Raw genomic sequence first — 23,768 nt, 5'->3', positions numbered from 1 at the left:
GGGCCGCCCCCGGCCCTGAAATCGGGGCCACACCGGGGCGGGGCGGGGAGGCGGGGCCCAGCAGCTGCTTGGGGCAGGGAAAGTGAAACGTAAACAGAAACATACCGAAAGAATTACAATGGTACGTCTGAAATAAACATTATACTCGATAAAGTAAATATTATACCCTGCACCTGCTTATCTATTTGTTTATTTATTTATTTATTTACAAAGGCTGGAGCCTGTGGAAGAATATGAAAGATATTACATGTATTTTCTGTTCCTGTCAGGCTTTCTCCGAGCCGAGCTTGGATCTCAAGCAGTTCCTGAGCCACTGCAGAGCCCTTTGGTGCTGGGGCTGTTCCTCCTGGATCTGCTGCACGATGGTGTTAATGGTCTGCAGCCGACCCTGCAGCTTCTCCTGCTGGTTCATGCAGGCCTCTTCAGTGTGGCACAGGGCCTTGTACTTCCCTTGTCTCAGTGCCTGCAGCTGCTTCTGGTGCGTCTGGTGGGCCACAAGCTCCAACAGGTTCTGAGAAAAGCAAAAGGAGAAGGGGCTGTGACAGCAGGAAAAGTATGGGCAGGACTCATGTCAGGTGCTGCGACCATCACGTCGGACAAGGGAAGGACAGAGCTGTGAATTCCCCACCGTAACAGCCAAACAGCACCCTCAGCCCGGGTGTTGGAGGGGTACAGACGTCACAGAATTCCATAAATCAGAGAAATTCCTACATACGTAAGGCAACCCTCACCAGGACAGGGTTTCAATATTCAAGCTGGCTCTTGGTGAGCCCCCAAAACGTGCTCAGTTAATATGTTGCTGTAACACCACACTGAGCACACCCAGTTGAGGACAGAGCTGGCAGCAGAGGAAGCAGCAGGCTCTGGCTGGCTGACATGCTGTAAAGGAGTGGATGTGCTCACCCATCGTTTCTCGTTCTGAAGACATTCCCTGTCCAAAATGAGGCTGTTGGTCTCAGCCTGGAGCTGGTGCAATTCCTGCTGCTTTTCTGAAAAGTTGTCATTGAGGGACTCTTGGATGGTCTCCAGCTTCTGCATGGTTTGGTTGCATTCATAAATGTTCTAGTAAATGGAAGAGAAGGGAATGGCAGATTTCAATCCTCTAGTTCAGCTGCACTCCTGACCATCCTCCCAGAATTGGGTTTTGGGGGATTTTCAATGAATGACTTTCCAAGCCTGCCCCTGTGCTGGTGCAGGGTCTGTGCACAGACACTGCTGTGCTCACTGCTGCTCACCACAAGGCCAACCCCAGCTGTGTGAGCTCCTGCAGCCCCACTTTCCTTGCTCACCTCCTGGGTTTCCCTGATCTTCTTCTTCAGCTCCTGTTTCCTGCTTTGGAAGTCGCTCTTGGTGCTGTGTTTTAGTTTGCTCTGAGCCTCTGCCCGATCTGTTATGGTCCCTCTTTGGGAAACACACGCCTCCATCGCCCGAATCAACATCTCCTGCTGCTTCTGCAGCTGCCCATAGCGGACCTGCCGTTTGCCAAGACACAAACCAGCCTCAAAATCCCAAATGTTTACCAAGAGCACCAAGGGAAGCTGCCTGGGTGGCACATCCCACCAGCATAAACCAGATACATGGGACATGAGTGCCTGCAAGCCAGATTTGGTCCAAGTCCAAACCTGGTTTGCTGTGTGTGGATCTGGAAGGCAGAGGCCTGGATTATCAATCTGTCTACACCAATACTCAAAATGTTAGTCTGAACCTCATTAGCAAGAGCAGAAGCAAAAAAAGCAGAAGCATCCTGAGAATGAAGGGGAGGAGAGGGAATACTTCCCTAAAGCAGTGATTAAAGTGATGCAATATTTAGTAATCAACACTGCACATAAATCAGGGTCACAGAATCAGGTGGCAGACATACTGCAATTTAAACACATTTCTTGGGAGTATCCAGGTTCTGCTGAGGCTGGCATGGGGAATGCAGGATGTGTGGGCTGGATGTGCTCAGTTCAGTCGAGCTGCAGGGGTTTAGAGTCCCACCCTGGGCCCTGAAGATGCCACTTCTCCAGCCTGTTTCTCATCTCCTGCCTCATGTTTCAGCCACTCCAAGGCTGAGTACACTGGGTGGCTTCCCCTCCTCAGCCCTCCTTCCCAGTGCCTTACTTGCATCCTCCGAATCTCTGTTTTCATGTCGTGGATTTCACCGTGTTCTAACAGTGCATCTGTTGTTTCCCGCATCTCTTTTGCCAGCTGGAACTTCTTCTCCCACAGCAGGATCTGATGCCTTCAGAGAAGAAAGTGGAAGGAAGGAGAAAGCTGGACCCCCAATGACCTGCCCAGTGCCGCACACTCACTGCCAGTTACTGGCAGAGTCTTCCCATATGGATCTTGGCAAGGTCCAGCTCACACATGCTGGAACTTTAAAGCCAACATCCTCCCAGCTCCTGCTGGTTCCAGAGACTGCTGAAACACCTTTCAAACATTCATCCCCTTCTCCAGGAAGGCTAGAAGCACGTTTGCTGGTGCCAGGTTTGGTGACTGCAGGAGAATGGGAACATGGACACAGTCACACAGGACTGTGGCGCTCTGGTACCTACTCTGCTTCTACCAGGCTGTTCAGGAGCCTTTCCTTCTCCTCAGTCAGTTTATTGTGCCTCTCCTGCATCTCCATGGATTCTTTTTCTGCTGCCTAGATTTGGGAAGAACAAAACAGTACAGTGTTGTCAGGCTGAGAAGGTTTTCCAGGATCACAGTTTGCCTCTGATCTGCACAGGAGGCTGAGACCTGGGAATGAGGTGCCAGGTGCCTCAGTACCTTGAGAGACTGCACAAACTCGTTCTCTGTGACGATTCTGCCATTTTGCAGGTTCTCAACGCTGCTGTTGTTCTTGTTGATCAACATGTTCAACTTTATCAAGTCATTTGACACGTTCTTCATGTGCCGTTCCACGTCCTTCTGTTCTTTTATTTCCTGCTGAAATTCATCTATGGGTGAACAGAAAAAAGTCTTAGAATTCCCCTGAGCACTGGGCTGAACAGAGACAAGGTGTGACAAATGGCTATCAGAGCTGGCAACACCTCAGGCAGAGCCACCCATGTCCCATGACATGTCTCGGCCAAAATAATTTTCCACAAGCTCAAAAATGAATAAAAAGGTTTTGAAAGAGACTCCTGTGGGGAAAAAATTGGATTTGGCCAAGGAAAGTGCAGTCATTGCTGGGGACATTTACCTACCCACTACTTGCAAACTTTATTTAACAAGTGTAACAGGTGACATTGTCACTTAGGGTCTGACTGTCGGGACAGTAGGATCAATCCTTATAGGAATAACCAGGTGCAATCAGCAGGAATTCGGGCTGTTGGAATTCGGGCTGTTGGAATTCGGGCTCACACACAGCCAGGAGCACTCTTTGGGGCAGGTCCAGCTTTTCCCATCTGTAACCCTCCGCTCCCTTTTCCCTCCCTTCACAGATGAGCATATTAAGGAAGAGTTGAACTTTGAGGAATGACGAACTTTCAAGGCGCAGTTTCCTCTGCTGCAGGATGATGATCTGCTTCTGCAGCGTGTCCAGGGAGGTTATTTGCTCCTCCCGCTCCCGTGTCAGCTTCACCAGCTCCTTCTGCTCATTGAGCCAGTACTTCTGCAACGTCATCACCTCAGAGTTGCATTCTTCTATCAGCTTGTTCAGCTTGTTGATCTCAATTTCCAGTGGTCCCAGTTCTTGCCCCTGTACAAGAGCAAAGTTTGGGCTAAATCAGGCAGAAGCTGCCCGAGTTGTTTACAGCATCTGGACATTCCAGTTTGCACAGGACTCATTTCCCCATGGGTATCCATAAGGTCTTACACTGCCAGGGACAGGTCTGGGAGTCATCCCAATAAGGCCAACTCTCAAACTACTGAAATCTCACTGCCTGCCCCATTCTCCCCTCCCCAGTGTTTGCAGATTTTCTTAACAAGATCCTATTTACTCATTGATGCCATTTGACATTTTCATCAGGTGCAGGCAAGTCCCTGAGGGATCTGTGCCAGGCACACCCTCATTTCACAATTCCTTTCACTGCATTATGAACTGATAAACAGAAACACCTGCATTAACCAATGCAGCTTTTAAATCACAGTGCTGATGCCTGCATGTTTGAACTACCCAACACTTAACACAGTTACATTGGTCAGGGACATCTGTGGCCACCAAAAGAATAAAATCAAAATTGGGGCTCAAACACAAAAGTACCTACCCCCTGCTGAGAAAGAAGCATCTCCAGCTTCTTGTTGTACAGGCAGATGATCCCTCCCTTCCTGTCAGACAGGAGCCTGGACTTTGCAATCTCATTTTCCTGGCAGGCAATCAGTTCGTTCATATTTTTTATTTCCTTGTCCACCTCACAGAGTGTTTTTTGGTGAACTGTCAGCCTGCAGCTGGTATTGGTTGCATTCAGAATAGTCTGGGCCACATCGTTCTCAACCTTGTAAAAATGCAGCTCCTGGGAATATCAAGAGAGAAAACACATCACTGACCCAAGCAACACCTTGTTGAGTTGTAATGCCACTTGTCCAGCACAGGACTCAGGGGACTGAGATTCTACTCCCAGGTCTGTACTACAAGCCATAAGCTATTTACCTTCTGTGTATCTTTGCTTCTCCACGAAGTGCCAGGTAATACAATATCTACCTCTCCCATACAGCTGTTGAAAAGCATTAAGGAGCCTAAACATTCCAAAACCCTTTAAGAGCCCTCACTCATCCCTTCTGTAATGACCCCTTGCCCAGCTGTCTCCAGTTACCTGCCACCAGTACCAGGACATCACTGTACTGTCCCTTCTCCAGCGCACCTGGCACTCACCCTCCTCACCTAACAACCAGCACAGCACTCACAGGTGTGAGAAGGGCTGGGCTGAATTTTCTAATCCTTCTAAGTGATCCAGTTATACACTCCCAGAGAGAGCAACTTATCATGGATTAAAGATTGGACTGTTGGACTGGTTGAACAGTTGGACTCTTCCCTGGATGTTCCTCAGAACTGAGAGCTGCCTGCATCCCATTCCATGATGAATTATAGAAATGAAAATTAGTTAAAATTAGATTACAGAAGTACCACATGGCCATTGTTTTTCTTCAGTACATAAGAAATGCTAGTACTTCATAATAAATACTCCCAGGACTCATCATGTTGCCCCATTTTTGAAGTAAAGGACAGTGTGTTTTGTGTCAGGCCTTTTTGGCCAAGCTCTCTCACACACAGCAGAATCCTGCAATAAGATCACAGGGAGAACCAGACTGGAGAGGAATACTCAGCAGAGCTTCAATGCAGACCTGAAACCAGAACAAAGTCACTGACAAACCCTGCTGGGGACCCATTCCTCCAGTGCCTCCTTCCCTGCCCTCCCAAGGGGGGATGCCATACCAGGTCGCTTTTTCTGTTCCGAAGTTTTTCAGCCAGCTGGGAGAAGTGCTTTGCAACTTTGCTGGATATCCTCTGGTCCTGAAGCTTTGCCATGATTTCACTTTCTAGCTGCTCGTTGGCATAAGTTCCCTTCTCTATACCCTTCCTGATGGACAGCAACTCATTCAGGTGAGCAGCCTGGTCCTAAAAGGTCAGAAGACAGACACAGGATCACTAAAACTGCCTGAGGAAGGGTATTCAATTCAAGTATTCAAAAGGATTCATGTTCCATGGCCTCTCCTCACCATCTTGGTCCTGCTGAGGGCCTCCTCTGTCTCATGAAGCACTCGAGTGTAGGTGCCAGTCTGAACCTGCACGGCCTCCTGCTCCAGCAGGCACTGGGCAATCAGTTTCCTTGTCACACTGGCATCATTCTGGGACCGGTTCAGGAGCCTGACAAGGTTCTCATTCTTCTCCTCCTCTTTCTTGATGGACTTCCCACAGCCATGGATGTCCCCTTCTAGGGACTTGAGGTCACGTCTATAGTTGCTGGAGGGGCAAAGAGGATGGAAAGTCATCACAGGGATTGGTGGTGAACAGCCACCCACAAATTCCTCTTTTTAAACACGTCATTGCAGCAACAACTGCCCAAGAAGGAAGATGTTTGTAAGGGCTCAGCTGCTGTGACAGTGCAGAGACAGCAGGAGATGGATGGAGACATTAAGATTTGAAAGTAAATGTGTGTAGGAAAATTTATTCTTTCTTTCAGTACTGTCCCAGCCCCCATTCCAACCAGGATGTCACCATACAAAAGCAGACTGTTTGTTCTCAGAGAATCAGTCAAGCTTTAAGGCTCATGAGCAAATAAACACTTCCTCTGGCAATACAGGGAGGTTTTCCTGAACATTTCCAAAAGCCACACAAAACCCTGATAATGAGAGATAAACCCTTCCTGACATCCAGCTCTTTGGAGTGAGAGATGTTGCAAAGGTGAGGGAACTTTTTTAAAGGAATAAAACACGATCATAAAAACCCTAAAGAGCTTCAAGAACCCCCCACATTCCGAGGAAGAGATGTGGTTAGGATAAAGAAAACAGCAACAAAGGAATGTGCTTCTCATCCTTTAAATTTATTATGTACTTCAGAGCAGGGAACTTGTTCTGCCTGACACGCCCTGCCCACACAGTGCTAAACCCCACAGGAGGCACTGGAATCCCCTTCTAGAATCCCTCCTGCCCGGATCTGAGGTGTCCTCAGGGCCTGCTTTCAGACCGTACCTCAGCAGCTCCTGAGTGACAACATAGGCCTCGTCCCTCTGCTTCATTCCAGCCAAGCTGCTGTTCCAGTGGTCCATCAGTTTCTTTTTCTCCATGTTAATAGCCTGGACCTCCAGACTAGCCTGGGGAACAGAGAGATGGCAGACGGGATGAATCTACTCTGTGTTAAAATTTAAGAAAATCGTGTTACAATACAATTTTTTTTCTTTTCTTGTTCATAATGTGCTGAACAGGATCAGCTTCAACTCTATGGCTGGTTCATTTCTCAGCAGCCCACAGAGCACAGGTCTGCATGAAAAAACTGCTGTGAAGGGCAGGAGGAAGTGATTTACAGGCACTTCTTAAGGACAAAGGAAAAGAAAAAAAAAGTCCTCATTCTTCGAAACAGGAACAAACTGTGAAACTCTGTCCCACATTGTGCACACCACGTGAGCACGGGCCAAAGGGGTCAGCCCTGCCAGAGGGAAATATTAACCACAAGGGACAAGTCCCCTCCTACCTCACTGATTGCCTGCCGGGTCACTTTTGTGTCCTCTGCCTGGGCCACAAGCTGAGCTTCAAAGAGAGCAATTTGTTCCTGGAGCTGGTGGACTCTCCTTGTCAGCTGGTCCAGGAAAAGGTCCTACAGAGCCAGAGCCAAACAGCCCAGGGTGAGTCATGGAATCTCAGTCTAAACCAACTGTATCCTACAAGAATAATATCAGCTATAAAAGGAATTAAAACTGGCAACTGGATTAGACTGGAGTCCTACTGAAACTTTCCCATTCATGCACAGATGGCTCACAACTGCAGCAGGGACGGCTTGCAGGAGAATGACACCTTTGACTGTTTGTTATTGCAGCTGCAGCAGTAAATTGACAGGTCAGCTCTGAAGCCACAATCCCTCCTGTCAGCACTGAGTTCACCTGTCCAGCTACTGGGAATCTTAATAATGTATATTTGAAAATCCTTTGTTAAAACCCTCCTAAACCCACTGTATTTCAACAGTTTGCACGGAATTCTGCACGAGCAGTACCCCGTGGACTGTGTCCTGGAAGGCAGCAGAGGGAGCTCCAGCACCGACGGGCTCTGCTCATTCCCCAAGTTCCCTTTCCATTGTGAAATTCTGTGATTCAGAGTCATTCTCAAGACCTGTACAGATGATATTTCTTCATTAAATATCCTCCTTCCCCCACAGCCCTTCTCCTCGAGTGAAGAGTGATTTACTGTCCTAAGGCTTGCAAACCCTCTGGGCAGCGTTGCTGTCTGGGGCAGGCAGGGCTTCTCCTCCTTTTCAGAAAAGCCTCTGGATTTATTTTTTTCAGTTATTTGAGAAAAATATCCCCACTCATCTTGCATGATGCAATTGCTCTAGCCTTCCTCCTGACAAGGTGGCACATCCTCCAAGACTGATTGCTAGCACCTGCATTGATTTATTTCAAAGACAGCTTTTCTTGGTACCTGCTTTTTCTTTTCCACCTCAGCCTGGATCCTCTCTGCCCCAGCCCTCTTTGCTGACTGTTTCATCAGTAAAAGCCTGTGATGCATGTCCCGGTCCATGTTCTGCACATAGAAGAGCTCCAAGGCCAGCTTTTCAATCTGGGTCTGCATTGCAGAGACTGGGGGACAAGAGGCAAAATAGTTACAGAGAAGTTTGTAAGGTTCACCTTAAACAGAGATAAAAGAGAAAAATATACAGCAGCTCCTGAAGCAAAACCTCTCACACATCAGCTGAACCAGCTCTCCCCAGCATATGTATTTACATCAGTGTTGGAGTACAGCTCCACAACCAAAGATCCTGGCAAGCAATTCCTGGATTCCCAGCTCACAGAATTCCAGGAGTAAAGCTTTTCAATGAGCGCATTATTCCTGATTAATTATTTTGCTGCAATTTTCCAAGCCAGTGCTTGCCTTAAATTCCAATTAATTTCTCCACACGGCCCTAGAACTGGGAAACACTGCCAGGAACTGCCTGGGTCACCTTTCTTGCGTTCATCATCTGTGTTGTGACACATTTCCTTGTGAGCACCCCTGAGGCCCTGCAGCTCCTCCTCCAGCTGCTGCCGCGTTGCGGCCGCCTGGGACCAGCGCTCGTGGCTCTTCTCCAGCTCCACCTCCAGCTGCCCCAGCTGCTGCTGCGCCCCATAAAGGATCACCCCCAGCTCTTCCCTCTGCTCCTTGCTGGTCTTCATGGCTGATCTCTGCAGACATGAGAGGGGAAGAGCTGTCTCCCAGCAGCTCGGACAGGAGGGGCTGTGGGGAGGCAAAGGAGAGGCTGGGTACCATTCCATGGAGGTCTAGGTTCACTTGTTCTATCTGCTTGGTGAGGTAATTCTTCAGGGCAGCCTGGAATCTTGTCATCAGGGGCTGTAAAGAAGGACAGTATTATTAAATTCTGTGTAAATAGATTATGAAGAAGCCTAACTGCTATGTCCCCCACCCAATAAAACATCTTATTTCGGCCACAGACACCTGTGTGCTTATTTTAGCTACACTCACTGCAGCAAGTGAGAGATGTTACAGAGTGAGTTTTTGCTGATGCCAAAAAGTGAGAATATTTGAAAATCAGAACCATCACAGAAGAGCTACATCTGAGAACCCACCCTGCTCACTCTTACTGCAAGGACTAATCTTTCAGGGGCACTGAAGGGATCAGATTTACCCACTGCATTGCTCACTTCTGAACCTGCAGCTCTGGGGTCAGGACTGAGTGGCACAGTCAGCAGTTAATACTCTGGCAAAACTGATTTTCACACGTGCAGCTCAACAGCCACTGCTTACAGCTCACCTCACACGTTTCAGAGAAACACAAACACCAACCCTGCAAAGAACAGCAAGATTCGAAGACTTCTCACATGTTCTGGATCCAGGATGACCAGTTCTGTTTCTTCTGCTTTATTCCCCCTCCGTTTTCTTCTCTCATGTCCCTCAGCTGCCTTGTCCTGTCTTTGGCTGCCATGATCACTGGAGAGCTCAAAGGTTGGCCCTGCATGGCGAGAGCTGGGTCGTCCTTCGCTCCCTGGGCCACAAAAAAGGGAAAAGGTAAAGCAGTGGGATTAGGTTTCCCAGCATTGTGCCTCTGGTTGGATTAACAAGGACCAGAATGGGAGAAAAGCAGAGGCTGTGCTCCAGAGATGCTGCACAGGCACGGGGGGTACCTGGCTTGGTGCCTGTGCCCGGCTCTGCTGCAGGTGCTCCTCCACCTGGGCGTGGCTGCTCCATGTCACCCTGTCCAGGGGGACAAATGTTGATCACATTCTGCATTGCCTGGGAAAGTCTCAGCTGATTTTTCCTGAAACATAAAGCACCTTTTCCATCTAACTCTATTTACGCCTCCACATCTGCTCATTTTTGTCACGAGACATGAGCAACACAAGCAAAGGATCAACACAAGGGCCTGGCTCTACAGCCAGCACAGAGACACCCCCAAAACAGAATTACAGCGTCCCATTGTGCAGAGCCCACCCACAGCTCGGCAGCCAGACTTCTCCTGCAGGGGCAATGAAGTTTGCTCCTCCAGAGGAACACTCTCCATTGCCATTCCCATTCTTCCCTGGCCTGGCACACAGCACAGGTGGAAAGCGGAGCAGCACACTGCCATTTCCATTTCGCTTTAATGCTGTGGTATTTTTTTGCCACAGGGCACAGAAGTTTAATTTAGAAGTTTAATCTCATTTACAAAAACAGTCGCCCAGCAAGCACTGGGATCTTAATGATCCTGACAAAACTTCACACCACTTACAGTTTCACGTGCTTCTAGTTCGCATCTATTAAAAGAAATCCCTTACAGATTTAGTAAAGAAATTCTTCCAGCCAGCACAACATGTAGCCAAATTAGTCTCGTTCTTCTTTCCCTCTTTCTTTTTAAAGAGAGGGTGAGCAGCGGGACTGGGCTCGGGGCACGCACCGGGGAGCCGGACGGTACCGGGCCGGCGGTGGAGGGGACGAGACGGGCGATCCGGGGAGCAGTGGGGCAGACGGGCGGTACTGCGGCGGGATGGGATGGGATGGGATGGGATCGCTGGGATCGCTGGGATCGATGGGATGGATGGGATCGCTGGGATGGATGGCGCGGCGCGGGCCGGCGGAGGAGCCCCGGGCAGGCTCGGCCCGGCCCCGACTCACCCGCGGCGGCTCCGCCATGTTCCCGTTGCCAGGCAACGCGTCAACACCCGCTCACGTGACCGCCCGGGCCGCACCACCGCGGCCCGCGGGGGGGGCGGGGGCTCGGGCCGCACCATCCCCGGCGCGCGGGGGGGCTCGGGCCACGCTCCGTCCCCCGCCAGCCCCGGTTCCGCCCGCGGGCCCCGGTACCGGCACCGGCCGGGTCCCGCTGTGCTCTCCTCGGGCCGGACAGCCCCGGGCCGGGCGGACGGGCGGGGCCGCAGGGCGGTAACAGCCCGGCGGGCCGGACGGAGCAGGCGGGCGGCGGCGGCGGCTCCGCGCAGGGCCGGGAGCGGCGGCGGCGGCGGCTCCGAGCCCGCCCCGGGCTGGGCAGCGCCGGGAGCTTCCCTGGGCTCGTCTGTGCCGGTAAAGCGGGGTCGGTCCGGGCTGCGGGGCGTGGGGGCCGGGTGATCCTGTAGCGCTGCCCCGGGACCCCCGGGCCCGGCACCGGGATCCTGCCGGTACCTGGGCAGGTCCGTGTTTGATCCCGCTCTTTGTCCGCCCTTCCCACGGCGGAGCCCCGCGAAGGGCGGCGGGAGCGGGCGGGTGCTCCGGGAGCTTGCACGGGGGTCGGGATGCTGTCCGGGGATTCGGGATCCTGCCCGGGGTTCGGGATCCTGCCCGGTGTTCGGGATCCTGCCCGGTGTTCGGGATGCTGTCCGGGGGTCGGGATGCTGCCCGGGGTTCGGGATCCTGCCCGGTGTTCGGGATGCTGTCCGGGGGTCGGGATCCTGCCCGGGGTTCGGGATGCTGCCCGGGGGTTCGGGATGCTGCCCGGGGTTAGGGATGCTGTCCGGGGGTCGGGATGCTCTCCGGGGGTCGGGATGCTGTCCGGGGGGTCGGGATGCTGTCCGGGGGTTCGGGATGCTGTCCGGGGGTTCGAGATGCTCTCCGGGGGTCGGGATGCTCTCCGGGGGTCGAGATGCTATCTGGGGGTTCGGGATGCCGCCGGGGGCGCTGGTGGAAATCTAAATAGTTCTTAAACTTTCTCTTCTGTTCTTTCGGTGCGGCTCCGTGCTGTTTGGGGTGTTTCAATGTTTTCCTTCCTTTTGGGAACCTGGTCTTCTCCCAGGTGACCGCAACATCCACCTGAGCCCTGTTACCCGCGGGGAAGGTGGGTGGAGGATCGCTGGCAGTGGTTTGAGGAGCGGCCCCGGGGTGCTGCAGGCAGGGGCTGTGGGGTGCTGCAGGCAGGGGCTGTGGGGTGCTGCAGGCAGGGGTTGTGGGGTGCTGCAGGCAGGGGCTGTGGGGTGCTGCAGGCAGGGGTTGTGGGGTGCTGCAGGCAGGGGTTATGGGGTGCTGCAGGCAGGGGCTGTGGGGTGCTGCAGGCAGGGGTTGTGGGGTGCTGCAGGCAGGGGCTGTGGGGTGCTGCAGGCAGGGGTTGTGGGGTGCTGCAGGCAGGGGTTGTGGGGTGCTGCAGGCTGGGGGCTGTGGGGTGCTGCAGGCAGGGGCTGTGGGGTGCTGCAGGCAGGGGTTGTGGGGTGCTGCAGGCTGGGGGCTGTGGGGTGCTGCAGGCAGGGGCTGTGGGGTGCTGCAGGCAGGGGCTATGGGGTGCTGCAGGCAGGGGTTGTGGGGTGCTGCAGGCAGGGGTTATGGGGTGCTGCAGGCAGGGGCTGTGGGGTGCTGCAGGCAGGGGTTGTGGGGTGCTGCAGGCTGGGGGCTGTGGGGTGCTGCAGGCAGGGGTTGTGGGGTGCTGCAGGCAGGGGTTGTGGGGTGCTGCAGGCAGGGGCTGTGGGGTGCTGCAGGCAGGGGCTATGGGGTGCTGCAGGCAGGGGTTGTGGGGTGCTGCAGGCAGGGGCTGTGGGGTGCTGCACTGCTCTCTGTGCTGCTGACACTGTGAAACAACTCGGCTGCTTCCTCTGGGAGATCTGCCTTTTCGCATCTCAGGCTGGGGGCTTGTCTTGCAGAGGTGTTTTGTTCTTAGCTGCTACTCGGAATAGGAAGAAAAAGGAAAGTCCAGGGTGTCCGAGTGGCAGAGGTGGTGCGTGGTCTGATGTCTGTCGTACTGAGCACAGAGCTTGCAGGCAGCTCACCCGCCCAGCTGGGATCCAGACTCCTGGGGTTTCAGCTGCTGGTTCTTGAGGATCGAGTCCTGAGTGTTATCGGGACACAGTAACAGGATGTTGGAAATAAAAAGCCATAAAAGTGTTTCCTGTGGCCCGAGCAGTGCAGATAAGTGACATGAAAAGCTGGTAAATCAGGGACGGAGGGACATGTGGCACACACGGTGTCTCAGTGACAGCGTGTGCTGCCGGTGAGTTTGGTGCTGGGGATGGGGGAGTTTTGTTTGCCTTTTGTTTGCCTTTTGTTTGCTTTTTGTTTGCTTTCTGATGCCTGAGCAGGTGTGGCTGGGAGCAGCCAGCCCTGACATAGCATTCCCTTTCCCTTTTCATCCCTGGAGTCGCAGCCCTGCAGGATTCAGGCTGCTGCCCTTTTTTACCTGCTCAGCTGAGATGCATCTGAGTGAAGTTGGTCCCGCTGTAGCGACTGCATTTGGAGGTGTGGTGATTTGGGCTGTTCCCTTCCCTTTTCTCTTGCTCTGTGAGCCACTGCTGCTCCAGCAGGGCAGCAATGAAACACTTTTTGGTGACCTACATAATTCTCCCCATGAGATGGGATGACTTCAGAGTGGCTCCCCATGGTAAATGCTTTTCCTTGATTTGGCTGGATCCTCTTAACTGGCTCCAGCGTAGCAAGGAGTTTGGAAAGCTTTTCTCTTTTTATTCCCAATAAGTCGAGGTACTGTAATACAGAGGGAAGGTCTCTCAAGGGCTCTCATGTGCCTGTAGAGGAGCAGAGATCAAGTGAGTGACCAGCTGAGAGCAGCACAGCAGATCCACCCGGGGACTGGAGGCAGCTGACTCCTGACTCCAGGCTGCCATACTCCAGTTGCTCTGTGCTTGAGAGTTCCAAACCTGGCATTTGCTGTTCCCGAGAGGGGAAAGGGGCAGCAGTTTGTGCAGTATCTGAGCCCCACCACTGCAGCGATTGTGCACTCCTTAAATATGTAAAATTAAATCCAAGTTATTAAGGGCAAGAAAGAAAACGAGCCTTTTTCTTCCCAGAGACATTTCATACTTCAGTGTGGTGCTGCTGTTTGACAGCTCGTGTTTCTCACCGTGCCCAGACACGCTGCAGGTCTCACATTTCACTTCCAGAGCCCTGCAGCTCGCTTATGTGGCTGGTAAAGCGAATGTGCCCTGCGAGCCAGAGCGCACCGAGGGCGCAGCACCGAGGGCGCAGCACCAGGAGCCGTGGCTGCAGCCGGCCCGGGCTGCCGGCCCCGCTCTGGGCTGGGCTCCCCAGGGAGAGGAGCCGGGTGCCCCCGGTGCCCCCGGAGATGTGCTGGGTGCGTACAGCGTGTATCCCGGGCCGGGATACAGCAGTCTGGAGCGACCCCGGGCAGCAGCGTTTGTTTGGTGCAGCAGCAGGTGCCAAGGGAGGTGCGATGTGCCAAGGCAAACAGGATCCCGGGGATGGGCTCCTGAGGAGGGAAGGGCGTCCTGCGGGAGCGAGCAGCCGGTGCCGCTCTGGATGCTGCTGGCTGGAAGTGGACAGGCTCTGGGGAAGAGGCGCCGCGGGCGGTTGCAGGAATTGGCTCCCCAGCACTTTCTCACTCATGAAGCTGAGAAGTGCTGGCACCGGCTGGGAGAGCAGCCAGGGCTGTGTGAGCAGACACAAGAGCTGGAGAGAAGATTTTTAGTGGCAACGGTTGATGTGTGGGAGAAGAAAATGTGTGTGTGCTTAATAAATATTGGCACTCGGCAAGAGCTTATCAGCTAACACAGTGCTTCAGCTTCTGGAGAGCTGAGCTGGCTCTGCCACACTGAGAAGAATCCCTTCAGATCAGCAGATAAATAGGAAATTAATATGAAAAATGGGGTTCTTTGAATGGTGCTGATTTACTGCTGTGGGACGGTTCCTGCTGCTTTCCCAAGCGCACACAAGAGGCAGCAGCAGTTCCTGCCTCTCCCCACGACCCAGGCCCCACGGATTGTGTGTGTGTTCCCAAGCGCACACAAGAGGCAGCAGCAGTTCCTGCCTCTCCCCACGACCCAGGCCCCACGGATTGTGTGTGCAGATGTTGTCCCACGTGGAAAAGGGCTGACAGTGGAGCAAACCCTGCAGGTTTGGTCCCTGATTTGCTGCTTTGTGTTGTATGAGCTCCTGTCTTTTAGGAAGGAGGTGCACTTTCCCAAGCTGAGTTTCAGGGACTTTGGGGTTGTACCAGCAGGCTAGATGACCTTCAGAGGTCCAGTCCACCATCTGGTCCCCACTGGGACTGACTGGCTCTTTATTTCTGCGGCCTTTGTGACCCCAGCGCTGTAAATGGCCCCTTGGGGTTCCCTGTTCTGGTGCACCGTTGTCCCAGCTACTGGAATGACTAATCTAGGTATTCCTTGCCACAGTTCAACGGCCTTACAGCTTCTCCTGTCCTTCATCGACAGCTCTTCCTTTCTTTGGCAGTGACAGTTCCCATGTGTGAAGACTTTTAATACATTTCCCTCACTTTTATCTTCCCTTGGCAATCTCTTTCCCTGGCCCAGATAACTCTTGTCCCCGTCCCTGAAACTGTCCTGTGTCTTGCATCTGTTTTTCATTAATCCTGCAACCAAAGCTACAAAGAATTCCCTGGCCTGTGAGAACAGTGAAAGGATTGAGTTTCCTGGTGATATTTATACATCCCAGTGTGTCTGGCTACTGTCTGCAGCACTGCAGTGGTCTCTGATTTCTGATGTGCAGCTTTTCTGCAAGACAAGTCCAACAGACTGAATTTCTGAGCTGGCAGGACCCCGTATTCTGAACCTTTTGTCTTTTTTTTGGTTTCCTCTTCCCAACCCTGTGTGTACCTGCAGCGCCGTCCACCTGCACATGCAGGCAGTGCTGAACAACAGGTGTTCTGCAGGATCAAAGCAAGACTTCCCTTTAAATTCCTCTGGCTTTCCAGGGAGCAGCTTTTGATCTTTACCTGTCGCTTTGTTCTTTCTGTGCCTGGTGAAAGCTCATTAAGTGGTGCCTCTGTTGGCATAGACGTCCTGACCCTGCCTTGCCTTCCTGGGAGCACCCAGAGAGCTGCAGCAGGACATTACACACCCTCTTGTTTCTCACGCGCCTCTCCAGCTCCAGCCCCTGTGTTTCCTGAGGAGGCACTCCCTGGCCAGCAGCAGCAGTCAGCTGGTGCCTCCTTCCTCCTGTGCACCCGCTGATTTTTGGGGTTCTGAGGAAGTTGCTGACAGGGATGAAGGTCTGTGCTGCTGTAGCCAGTGTTGTTCTGACAGGTGACCCTGCCCAGGTGTGCTGGAGGCCCAGGTCTCTGGCCAGGTGGCTCCACATCACTACCTCTGACTCCCCTGGCCCTGTTTGCAAACAGCATGTTGTAACTCAGTGTGGGGAAGGAGAAGTTGCACCACAATTTACTGTCTGTTCTTGCAGGGTGCAATGAGGGGAAAGATGTTTTGCTCCTTAAATGTGGTTGAGGCAAATGACTTTCTGCCAGGTGTAACCTGGAGCCTGAAACTGTGGATTTTGGCAATGTGGACAAGAATGAGCTTAGGGCTCGACTGCTGTTTGGGTTTTGGGGCTGAGACATGAGGATACATGTGTCTGGTGCTAGGAGACAGGAGTGGGCAGGACTTGCAAAGTGATTCTCTTATCCTGAACACTTGCTGGTACAGAGCAGGGTTGAGGCTCCTCCATGAAGTCCCAGCAAAGGCTGAAAGACAGGAACCACCTCTGCTGTGATTCGAGCTGACAGATGTGCCCGTTGCCACTTAAACCAATAGTTTGTCCTTTAGTGAAGGCTCTGTCAACAGCTTGGCAGTCTCATTTGCAATCTCCTGCATGCACCAATCTGTCAGAGGCAGGACAGCTATTTTCCTTCCCTGCAGCCCTCACTCTGCCCTTTGGGAAATGCCCCTTTGCCATTTCTGCCTTCTGCCCTCCTGGGCTGGCTGGATTTGCCATCAAAACCAGATTAAGGAAGTCAGAGCTGTTCAACATCAGACAGTGCTTGCTTAGGCCCTTAAGTATTTCCTCAGAAGACGCCTCAGGCCAGGGCCTGTCTGCTTTATTTTCCTCCCTGGCTCTCGTGGCCATGCCCTGCAGCCCAGCGTGGGACTGGTCCCCAGGGACACCCCGGGCTGAGCTCCCCCTGGGCCTGGGAGCGTGGCTGTGGCTGGGCTGTGCTGGGTCACACCGGCCTCTTCACAGCCAGCTGGGCCATGGTAACACAAAGGAACAAAAGTGGGAGTTTCCTCCTCTCCTGTGGTTTTGGCAGAACAGAAACTGCCATGGTTCTGGTGCTCTCCAGCTGGGGATGGCTGCAGAGAGCCTGCTCTGCACTGGGGTTGCTTTGTGTGAGACCCTCCTGCTCTTCCAACATGTCCTGGTCCATCTGCTGAATGCTTTATAGCTTGGGTGACCCCTCTGGGTCTGCTGCAGAGCTCCTCATCATCAGCCCCAGCAAGCAGCACATCTCATTTAATTGGGGGTAAGCTGGGGATTGTGCTCCACAGTTCTGTGAAACTCTGGATGGGTGAAATGTTTGCCTTGAGTTGGTGCTCTGTGTCCAGGCTCTGCCCTCCCTGGTGAACACAGGGCTTTTGAGCCTCATCTCTGGCAAGGCTCGAAAGAACCCAAACCAAACCCAAAAACAACCTCACAGAAAAAAATCCCAACCCCAAAAACCTCAAACACACAGAAATGGCAAGCAGGAGATGAAGTGGGTTTGATCAATGTTTTTGGAGATGCTGTGGCTGGAGCAGCAGCCCCATGTTCATTGCTGTGGTCTCAGCCATTTCTGTGCTGAAGGAACCTCTGGGATCAGCTCTGGCTCTGTGACATTCCCGGGTCAGTGACACATCGGGCAGGTCCACACGCTGAGCTGTTCCCTCAGTGGGGATTTCAGTGGCCAGCATTGCTGTTCTGCCTCCTCCCACAGTAACTGTTAACATGTGGCGTTTTGCTGCCTCCATGTTTCTTCATTGCAGAAAAAAATGTCCTGGGATTCTGTGCTTGAGCACCTTTGAGGCATGAAGGTGATGTTACAGATCCACAGCATCAGTGGGCTCTTGCTTGAGGTGTGGATTGATGGGAGACTTGTCCTCAGACAGTGGGTGGCACGTGCTGAGCTGTCCCTATTTTGGTTCTCACACTGTTTTTTCCTCCTTCTTGGCAGATCTTCTGAATTTGGCTCCTGACTAGAGCTGACAGATGATGGAAACATTTCCCTGGCGATGTCTCTGGGGCGACTCCTCCGTCGAGCCTCTTCGAAAGCGTCCGACCTCCTGACCCTGACTCCCGGCGGCGGCGGCGGCTCCTCCTCTGTGCTCGATGGAGAGATCATCTACTCCAAGAACAATGTCTGTGTCCACCCCCCTGAGCTGCTGCAGGGCATCGGGGAGCACCATCCAGGTGATGGGGTGTTGCAGACGCTGCCCATTCTCTCTTTTTCTCTCTCCTGGGTGTTGCTTCAATCAAGTTCTACACCGTAGGCTCTAAGAAATTAAGAGGTGCCAGTGGGGGACAGGGCAAGGCAGTTTTGTGGAAGGCTCAGGAAAGCCATCCACGAGCTGATCCATCAGCTTTTCTTTTAGTAGGAAGATTAATGATGTTGCTCCTTTCTCTTCTGGTCCAGCATGGATTTACTGGTGTAGTAAGTCCTTTTGTGCAGTCAGAAGTTGTCATGTGAGGACAGTGACTTCTGTTGCTCATTTGTGTCCCTGAATTGTTCAGGAAATCCAAGTATCCTCTTGTAGCTGTCATTGCTGGAGTGGTCTCGGCAACCACTGGTAAAGGGAAAATCCAAAAAGCCTGATTGAGGCTGCATGCACTGGAGTAAATGAGGATAAATCTTGCTCTGTCCTTTTATTCTCATCTGTTCCTGTGCTCTTTCATGTTCTCATCAAAGACCTGTGGCTCTTGGCTTAGCTTCACAAAATGAATTATTCTCTGAACACTGACCCTTGCTTTCCTTTTGGTGTGGGTGTCTTCTTTTTCCATTGGCTTCCCATAAATATGTAGCCCTTTAGCTACACTAAGGTAAATATTCTTGAGAAATCAAGGTTCTGCTGGCACTTGAAATTGTTTAACTAAGAAAGAGTAGAACTTTTTCATGTGGGAACATATTTTATAATTTACTCTTGATTAGTAAATCTGTCCAGGAAGTCCAAGTATTTGCATGTCATTTCTGTGTTCAGTTAGGCCAGAGGGAATTCAGACTATTCAAAAGCCACATGCGGACTTGAAATTATTTGCAAATACTGAATAATGCTGAGCACTCCACAATTCCTGGTAAATTAAAGGGTTTGTTTTGCCCGTGTGTAGTGGTAGTGAAGCAGCAGGAATCATGGAATGGTTTGGGTTGTGGGGGACCTTAAAGATCATCTCCTGAAAAGGTAAAGGGAGGACCCTAAAGATCTTCCCTGCTATGGGCAGGAGCACGTTTCACCAAACCAGGTTGCTCAGAGCCCCACCCAGCTTGGCCTTGAACATTTGCAGGGATGGAGAGATGGGGAAAGGGAAATTTCAGGGTGATGCAGTTCCCTTAGAACGACTCCGTGTGACACCTGGTGCTCCTGTGCTCTCTCTCAGGCTATTTGTGCTTGTACATGGAGAAGGACGAGCTGCTGGGAACCACGCTGATCCTGGCCTGGGTGCCCAACTCCCGCATCCAGCGGCAGGATGAGGAAGCCCTGCGCTACGTCACCCCCGAGAGCTCCCCGGTGCGCAAAGCGCCCCGAAAGCGCGGCCGCCACGCCCAGGCCTTCGGCGCCGGCCGGCCCGCGTCCCCCCCAGAGCAGAGAGGGGCGCCGGGCCTCCGGGGGGACGAGGTCCTCACGGTGTCCCAGCTCGTGAGGGACGGGGCCCCCTCCTCGGAAGGGGAGAAGCTGCCGCAGAGCGGCGCCCGCCGGTCCCCGCAGCCGCCCCGCAGCGACTCAGGGACCCTGTCCACGGTCAGCTCCCAGGAGGAGCACAACAGGTCGGAGGGCACGGAGGAGGGCCTGGACTGCAGGGAGGACGAGGGCTCCTTGGAGCTGTCTGCCGATGATGTGAGCAGGGACAGCACTTTTGACTCTGATTCTGATGCCTTCTCTTCCCCCTTCTGCCTCTCTCCCATCAGTGAAGCCCTGGGGAAAAGCAGCAGTTCCGTGTTCATGGACAGTGAGAGCAGGTGAGTGCACCCTTTCTCTGGTTTCTGGGTGCTGGGTGCTGAGCTTGGAGATGTTGAAAGAAGTTGAGAAACTTCACGGTGGCATTGAGCTCAATGCTCTGTCTTGCTTCAGACTCCTATGGAGTTTACAGGAAATGTGTCAGCCAGTTCTGCTTCTGCTCAGTGAACCCTGGCCCCAAACATCCAGGGCTGCGTATGTCCTTTCAGGTGAACAGTCTTGAGCCCTGGAAGCAGCATTGCTAAATTAAACGGGTCCTTTGTTGGGCTAATAGGCTCTGCTGGGGATCTGAGCTTGTTGCTTCTCGTGCAGAGCCACATCAAAGGGCCCTGCTGACTTCCTGAGCCGTGGGCACCCTTCCAGGCCCTGTGTTGACACGAAACCCTCGTGTGGGAGCTTGTTTTGCTGTTCAGAACGTGGTCCCACTTCAGACAGATAAATATCAATTCTTGCATGTCTATCCTGGGTATTTCAGTCGGTGCTTCCCAGTGTCACCTGCAGTAAACTCCACAGAGGGAAAGAGGGCACCTTGGCAAGGGAATAACGAGCAGGAGGGCACCTGTACAACTCCCTGTTCCCATACCCAGTGGTTCTGACTTTCTGGGCCTGCCCTGTTGGTGTGTTACTCGTTCCCATCCCAGGGAGGATGGATGTCCTGCATTCCTGAAGCACCATGGTGCTGATTTTTAGGCTACAACTCAACTTTGAAACTACACCTGAAATGAGGAGAAACGAGTTCTCCTTTGTGCATGTCAGCAATGACTGCACTGACAGTTGAAGAGATTTTGCCTCTATTTTGTGGGCTAATCTCAAGCCCAGAGAATGCCAGTAAGAACGAGGTTTGTGAGGAAGTATTCTAATGGATTCAATTCTCTCTGGGTATTTAAAAACCCTTCTGTGAGGTGATGTCAGACTTGGTATCAGCTTTGCATTAGGCATCTGCCCAGGGTTTGCTGGGCTTGAGCTCTGCAGCAGCTGTGCAGTGGGGTGAGTGGTGCCATCCCATCCCATCCCAAGTAATAAAGTCCAGCCTTTGCCAGATCAGTGGGCGAGAGAAACGCCAATGACCTCGAGGGCAATGTGCATAGCCTGGCATCTTCTGTCCTCATGGAGAGATTGTGAAGCTCAGTGCTCAAGAATGTGTTTTACCCCACTGTAGTGGTGGGAAGTGGGAAGAGCGAGGGACACGTTTGGAATAACATCCTGGCTGCTGAACACCAGAAGGCTGAGCTCATCCTGGGGAAACCCCAGTCCTGGCGTGGGCCACAGCCCACGTGCTGTCCCAGGAATGCTGTGGGCTTGGATTGCTCCCGCAAGGAGCTGGTGCAGGAGGGTCCCAGGCAGCGTCCAGTGACTCAGGAGTGTTGTGGTTTAACTGTGCTGCAACACTTATGCTCTGTGCTGCAAATAGTGTCAGGGAAGGAAGGAAATGTGGTTTGTTGCATCTTCTCTGCCTTGTCTTTGAATTCCTGCGGCATTTCCCTGCCCTCTGCCGGCTTTTCCTCATTGCTGCTGGAGCCCAGACAGCTCCAGCCAGGCAGAGCCAGCTCTGCACACACAGCTCAGGGGCCTGCTTGGTTCTGCTTTTTTCCTTCTTTTTTAACTCCTGTGGTGCCAGTCTGAAGCGTCACACAGTGCATGTGACACTCATAATTGGCAGCAGATTAATAAAACAGAGCTTTTGTTGTTTGGGACTTTTGACTTGAAAGGATTTTGTCCAGTGTGTGTGTTTTTCGTGCCAATTTGTTCTTCCCCATTGAGCCGCCTTCCATGGAATCTGCAGGATCTTAGAAGCTGTTGAGTGGGAGATTTTGCATAGAATCCTTTGCAAAAATCTGGTCAAAAAGCATCTCGTATTTCCTCCTTTCATCTCAGCATTCTGGGGGAGAGGAGATGCTGTTTCAGAAATCACTACAAACATGGGAACAGCTTCCTTGTTTCTTAAGGTTTGTTTTCGTTTGGGTTTTTCTGCTGACTGCTTCCCCTCTGAGCCAGAGCTGGAGTGGGAACAAAGTTTGTGCTGCTGGCAGATTGTTTGAGCTCTCTTCCCTCCCCACCTCCCAGTCACCACCTCCTCTCTGCCAGGAGGAACAACTGTTTCTGGTTGTTTCCCTCTGTGCTGGGGAGTTGCTGCAAAGACAGCTCTGCTCTTCCCTGTGGTTGTTGCAGAAGCTGAAGGAATATGTTGCATTTCAGTCCAGCCAGCTTCCTGTGTGATTAGATATCCTCAGAAATGGAAAAATGGGTCACTGTGGAAGAATTGGGATGTACAGGTACGCCTGGATCAGATGAGATCAGGGGCTCGGCGAGCTGCTTGACAGAATTTGTGTGTGACCAGGAGTCACGAGTCCCATCTGCCCCTTGGAGTGTCCCTGAGGAGGTGGCCTGGCCACCTGGGCATGAGGGAGCCACAAACACTGCATTGTGTGCGGGACGAGGACAGGGAGGAAGGAGGGAGGTGGGCTGGGGAGCCCTGGAGTTGCACAATGAGTAAGGCAGTTGCAAGTCACCAGCTCGCCTGGTAGAACATAAGGAAATAAAAACGTATCCATTGTTTTTTTTTCCTCTTTGCTTCTCAGTTTGACAGGCTGCCAGGGGTCCCACGCAGCGCTCGATCCTCCTCCCATTTACACAACTCCTTGGGCTGGGAGCAATGGGAGTGTCCCAGCACCAGCATGCACACTCCTGCTTCTCTCTTTAGACCAGCCTGGCACACTGCTGCAGGGTGAGCTCATCCTTCATGGAAAGGTGGCCTTACTGTCCTGGGGTTTGTGTCCTTCTTAACTTTGGGGACCCCTTAGTGCTCCAGCACGTGGTTCCTGCAGGAGGCAGCTGATGTGGGGAATGCCTGCATTGATGGCAGCTTTGTCAGGGTCTGTGTTTCTGTGGAAAAGGAGAGATTCTGGAAATAAAATCATTCCGTTCTGTCCCTTCCCTCCCTGTCCCCGTTGTTTGTTGGTTGTCAGGAAACGTTTGCCTTGTGGCCTGAAGGACGCGAGTTCAGGACAGCTGCTCTCTGTGCCCAGCTCTGGCTTGCTGCTGCCTTGGGACATTCCTCTGCTTCCCTTTTCCCCAGCAGTAAATTGAAACTAAAAGGCTTTTGTTACATCCAGGCAACCAAACAGCGTCTGACACTTCCGTAATGTCCATCCTCTGATGCTGCTGGAGTTATTGAACTGACCATGACACCAGATCTATACAGTTGGTTGTGGAAGCACTTAGTGCTCTGTGAGTGGGGTTTGGTTTGAGGTGGGGTTTGTGCTGTGCCAGAGTGATCCCTGGATAGCCGGAGCTTTCATGGGTGCTCAGGAGGCTTTTCACTTCTCAGCTGTGATTGCTGATATCTGACAAGCACCACAGCAATGCCGAAGAAGACATACAAACACTGGCGTTGGTTCCTTCACTCACTTCACCTTGGGATGTTGGCCAATACAGTCAAAATTTGGACTGAGGGGCCTCACTGCTGGAATTGTATGAGTGGAGCTTGGGGCGACATCTGGCCAGAGGCTGGAGCTCCACGAGCGGCCCCACAGGTGCTGGGACAGAGGCCAGCAGTGCTGCCACAGCTCAGGCTGGAAAGGACGAGCAGAAGCGACGTGGTCAAGGTGGAATCAATGCAGGAAGGAAACATCCTTCATGAGACATCGATCGTTTTAGCAGCCAGTAATAAAAATAACGAAACACTGTCATCGTGGAGCTGGATGATGGTGAGCTCTCCTGTTCTTCAGCAGACGTGAATTCGTATGGCAGATCGATCACAGACAGCCCAGGCAAAGCTCACAGCACAGGGAAAAACTCCTTTGGCGTCGCAGCTGATGCAATTTTTACGGATGTGTTGCACATCCTGTTGTTAAGCCG

At 52.6% G+C, this 23,768-nt stretch overlaps 2 protein-coding genes across 5 annotated transcripts in view; one reads left to right on the top strand and one right to left on the bottom strand.

Moving 5' to 3' along the window:
- Positions 1 to 177: 177 nt before the first annotated feature.
- CCDC40 (coiled-coil domain 40 molecular ruler complex subunit) lies at positions 178 to 9,557 on the bottom strand. Its single transcript, XM_068209887.1, has 16 exons — positions 9,432 to 9,557; positions 8,860 to 8,943; positions 8,558 to 8,777; positions 8,038 to 8,195; positions 7,097 to 7,219; positions 6,598 to 6,719; positions 5,626 to 5,869; positions 5,342 to 5,524; positions 4,176 to 4,421; positions 3,454 to 3,667; positions 2,755 to 2,924; positions 2,538 to 2,629; positions 2,104 to 2,224; positions 1,290 to 1,472; positions 904 to 1,062; positions 178 to 511 (listed from the first exon to the last, which is right to left on the bottom strand). Exons 2-16 carry the CDS (start codon positions 8,935 to 8,937, stop codon positions 266 to 268), a joined length of 2,559 nt encoding a protein of 852 aa, XP_068065988.1. The 5' UTR covers positions 8,938 to 8,943; positions 9,432 to 9,557; the 3' UTR covers positions 178 to 265.
- Positions 9,558 to 10,938: 1,381 nt separating this feature from the next.
- TBC1D16 (TBC1 domain family member 16) overlaps positions 10,939 to 23,768 on the top strand; it is a 30,849-nt gene continuing 18,019 nt past the window's right edge. The window contains exons 1-4 of one of the 4 annotated variants that reach the window (XM_068209891.1): positions 10,940 to 11,106; positions 17,918 to 18,153; positions 19,333 to 19,720; positions 19,862 to 19,912. In XM_068209891.1, the coding sequence (XP_068065992.1) occupies positions 17,976 to 18,153; positions 19,333 to 19,720; positions 19,862 to 19,912 (617 nt within the window). In that variant the 5' untranslated portion in view covers positions 10,940 to 11,106; positions 17,918 to 17,975. Of the gene's footprint in view, positions 11,107 to 17,917; positions 18,164 to 19,332; positions 19,913 to 23,768 lie in introns of those variants that run through there. The other 3 variants (XM_068209889.1, XM_068209888.1, XM_068209890.1) reach the window with 3 other exon arrangements.

This window comes from Anomalospiza imberbis, chromosome 19 (genome assembly GCF_031753505.1).
Source record: "Anomalospiza imberbis isolate Cuckoo-Finch-1a 21T00152 chromosome 19, ASM3175350v1, whole genome shotgun sequence".
In the NCBI taxonomy this organism is placed as follows: Eukaryota; Metazoa; Chordata; class Aves; order Passeriformes; family Viduidae; genus Anomalospiza; species Anomalospiza imberbis.
The sequence above is the reverse complement of the archived record's forward strand: the minus strand, read 5'-3'. Positions and strand labels throughout refer to the sequence as shown.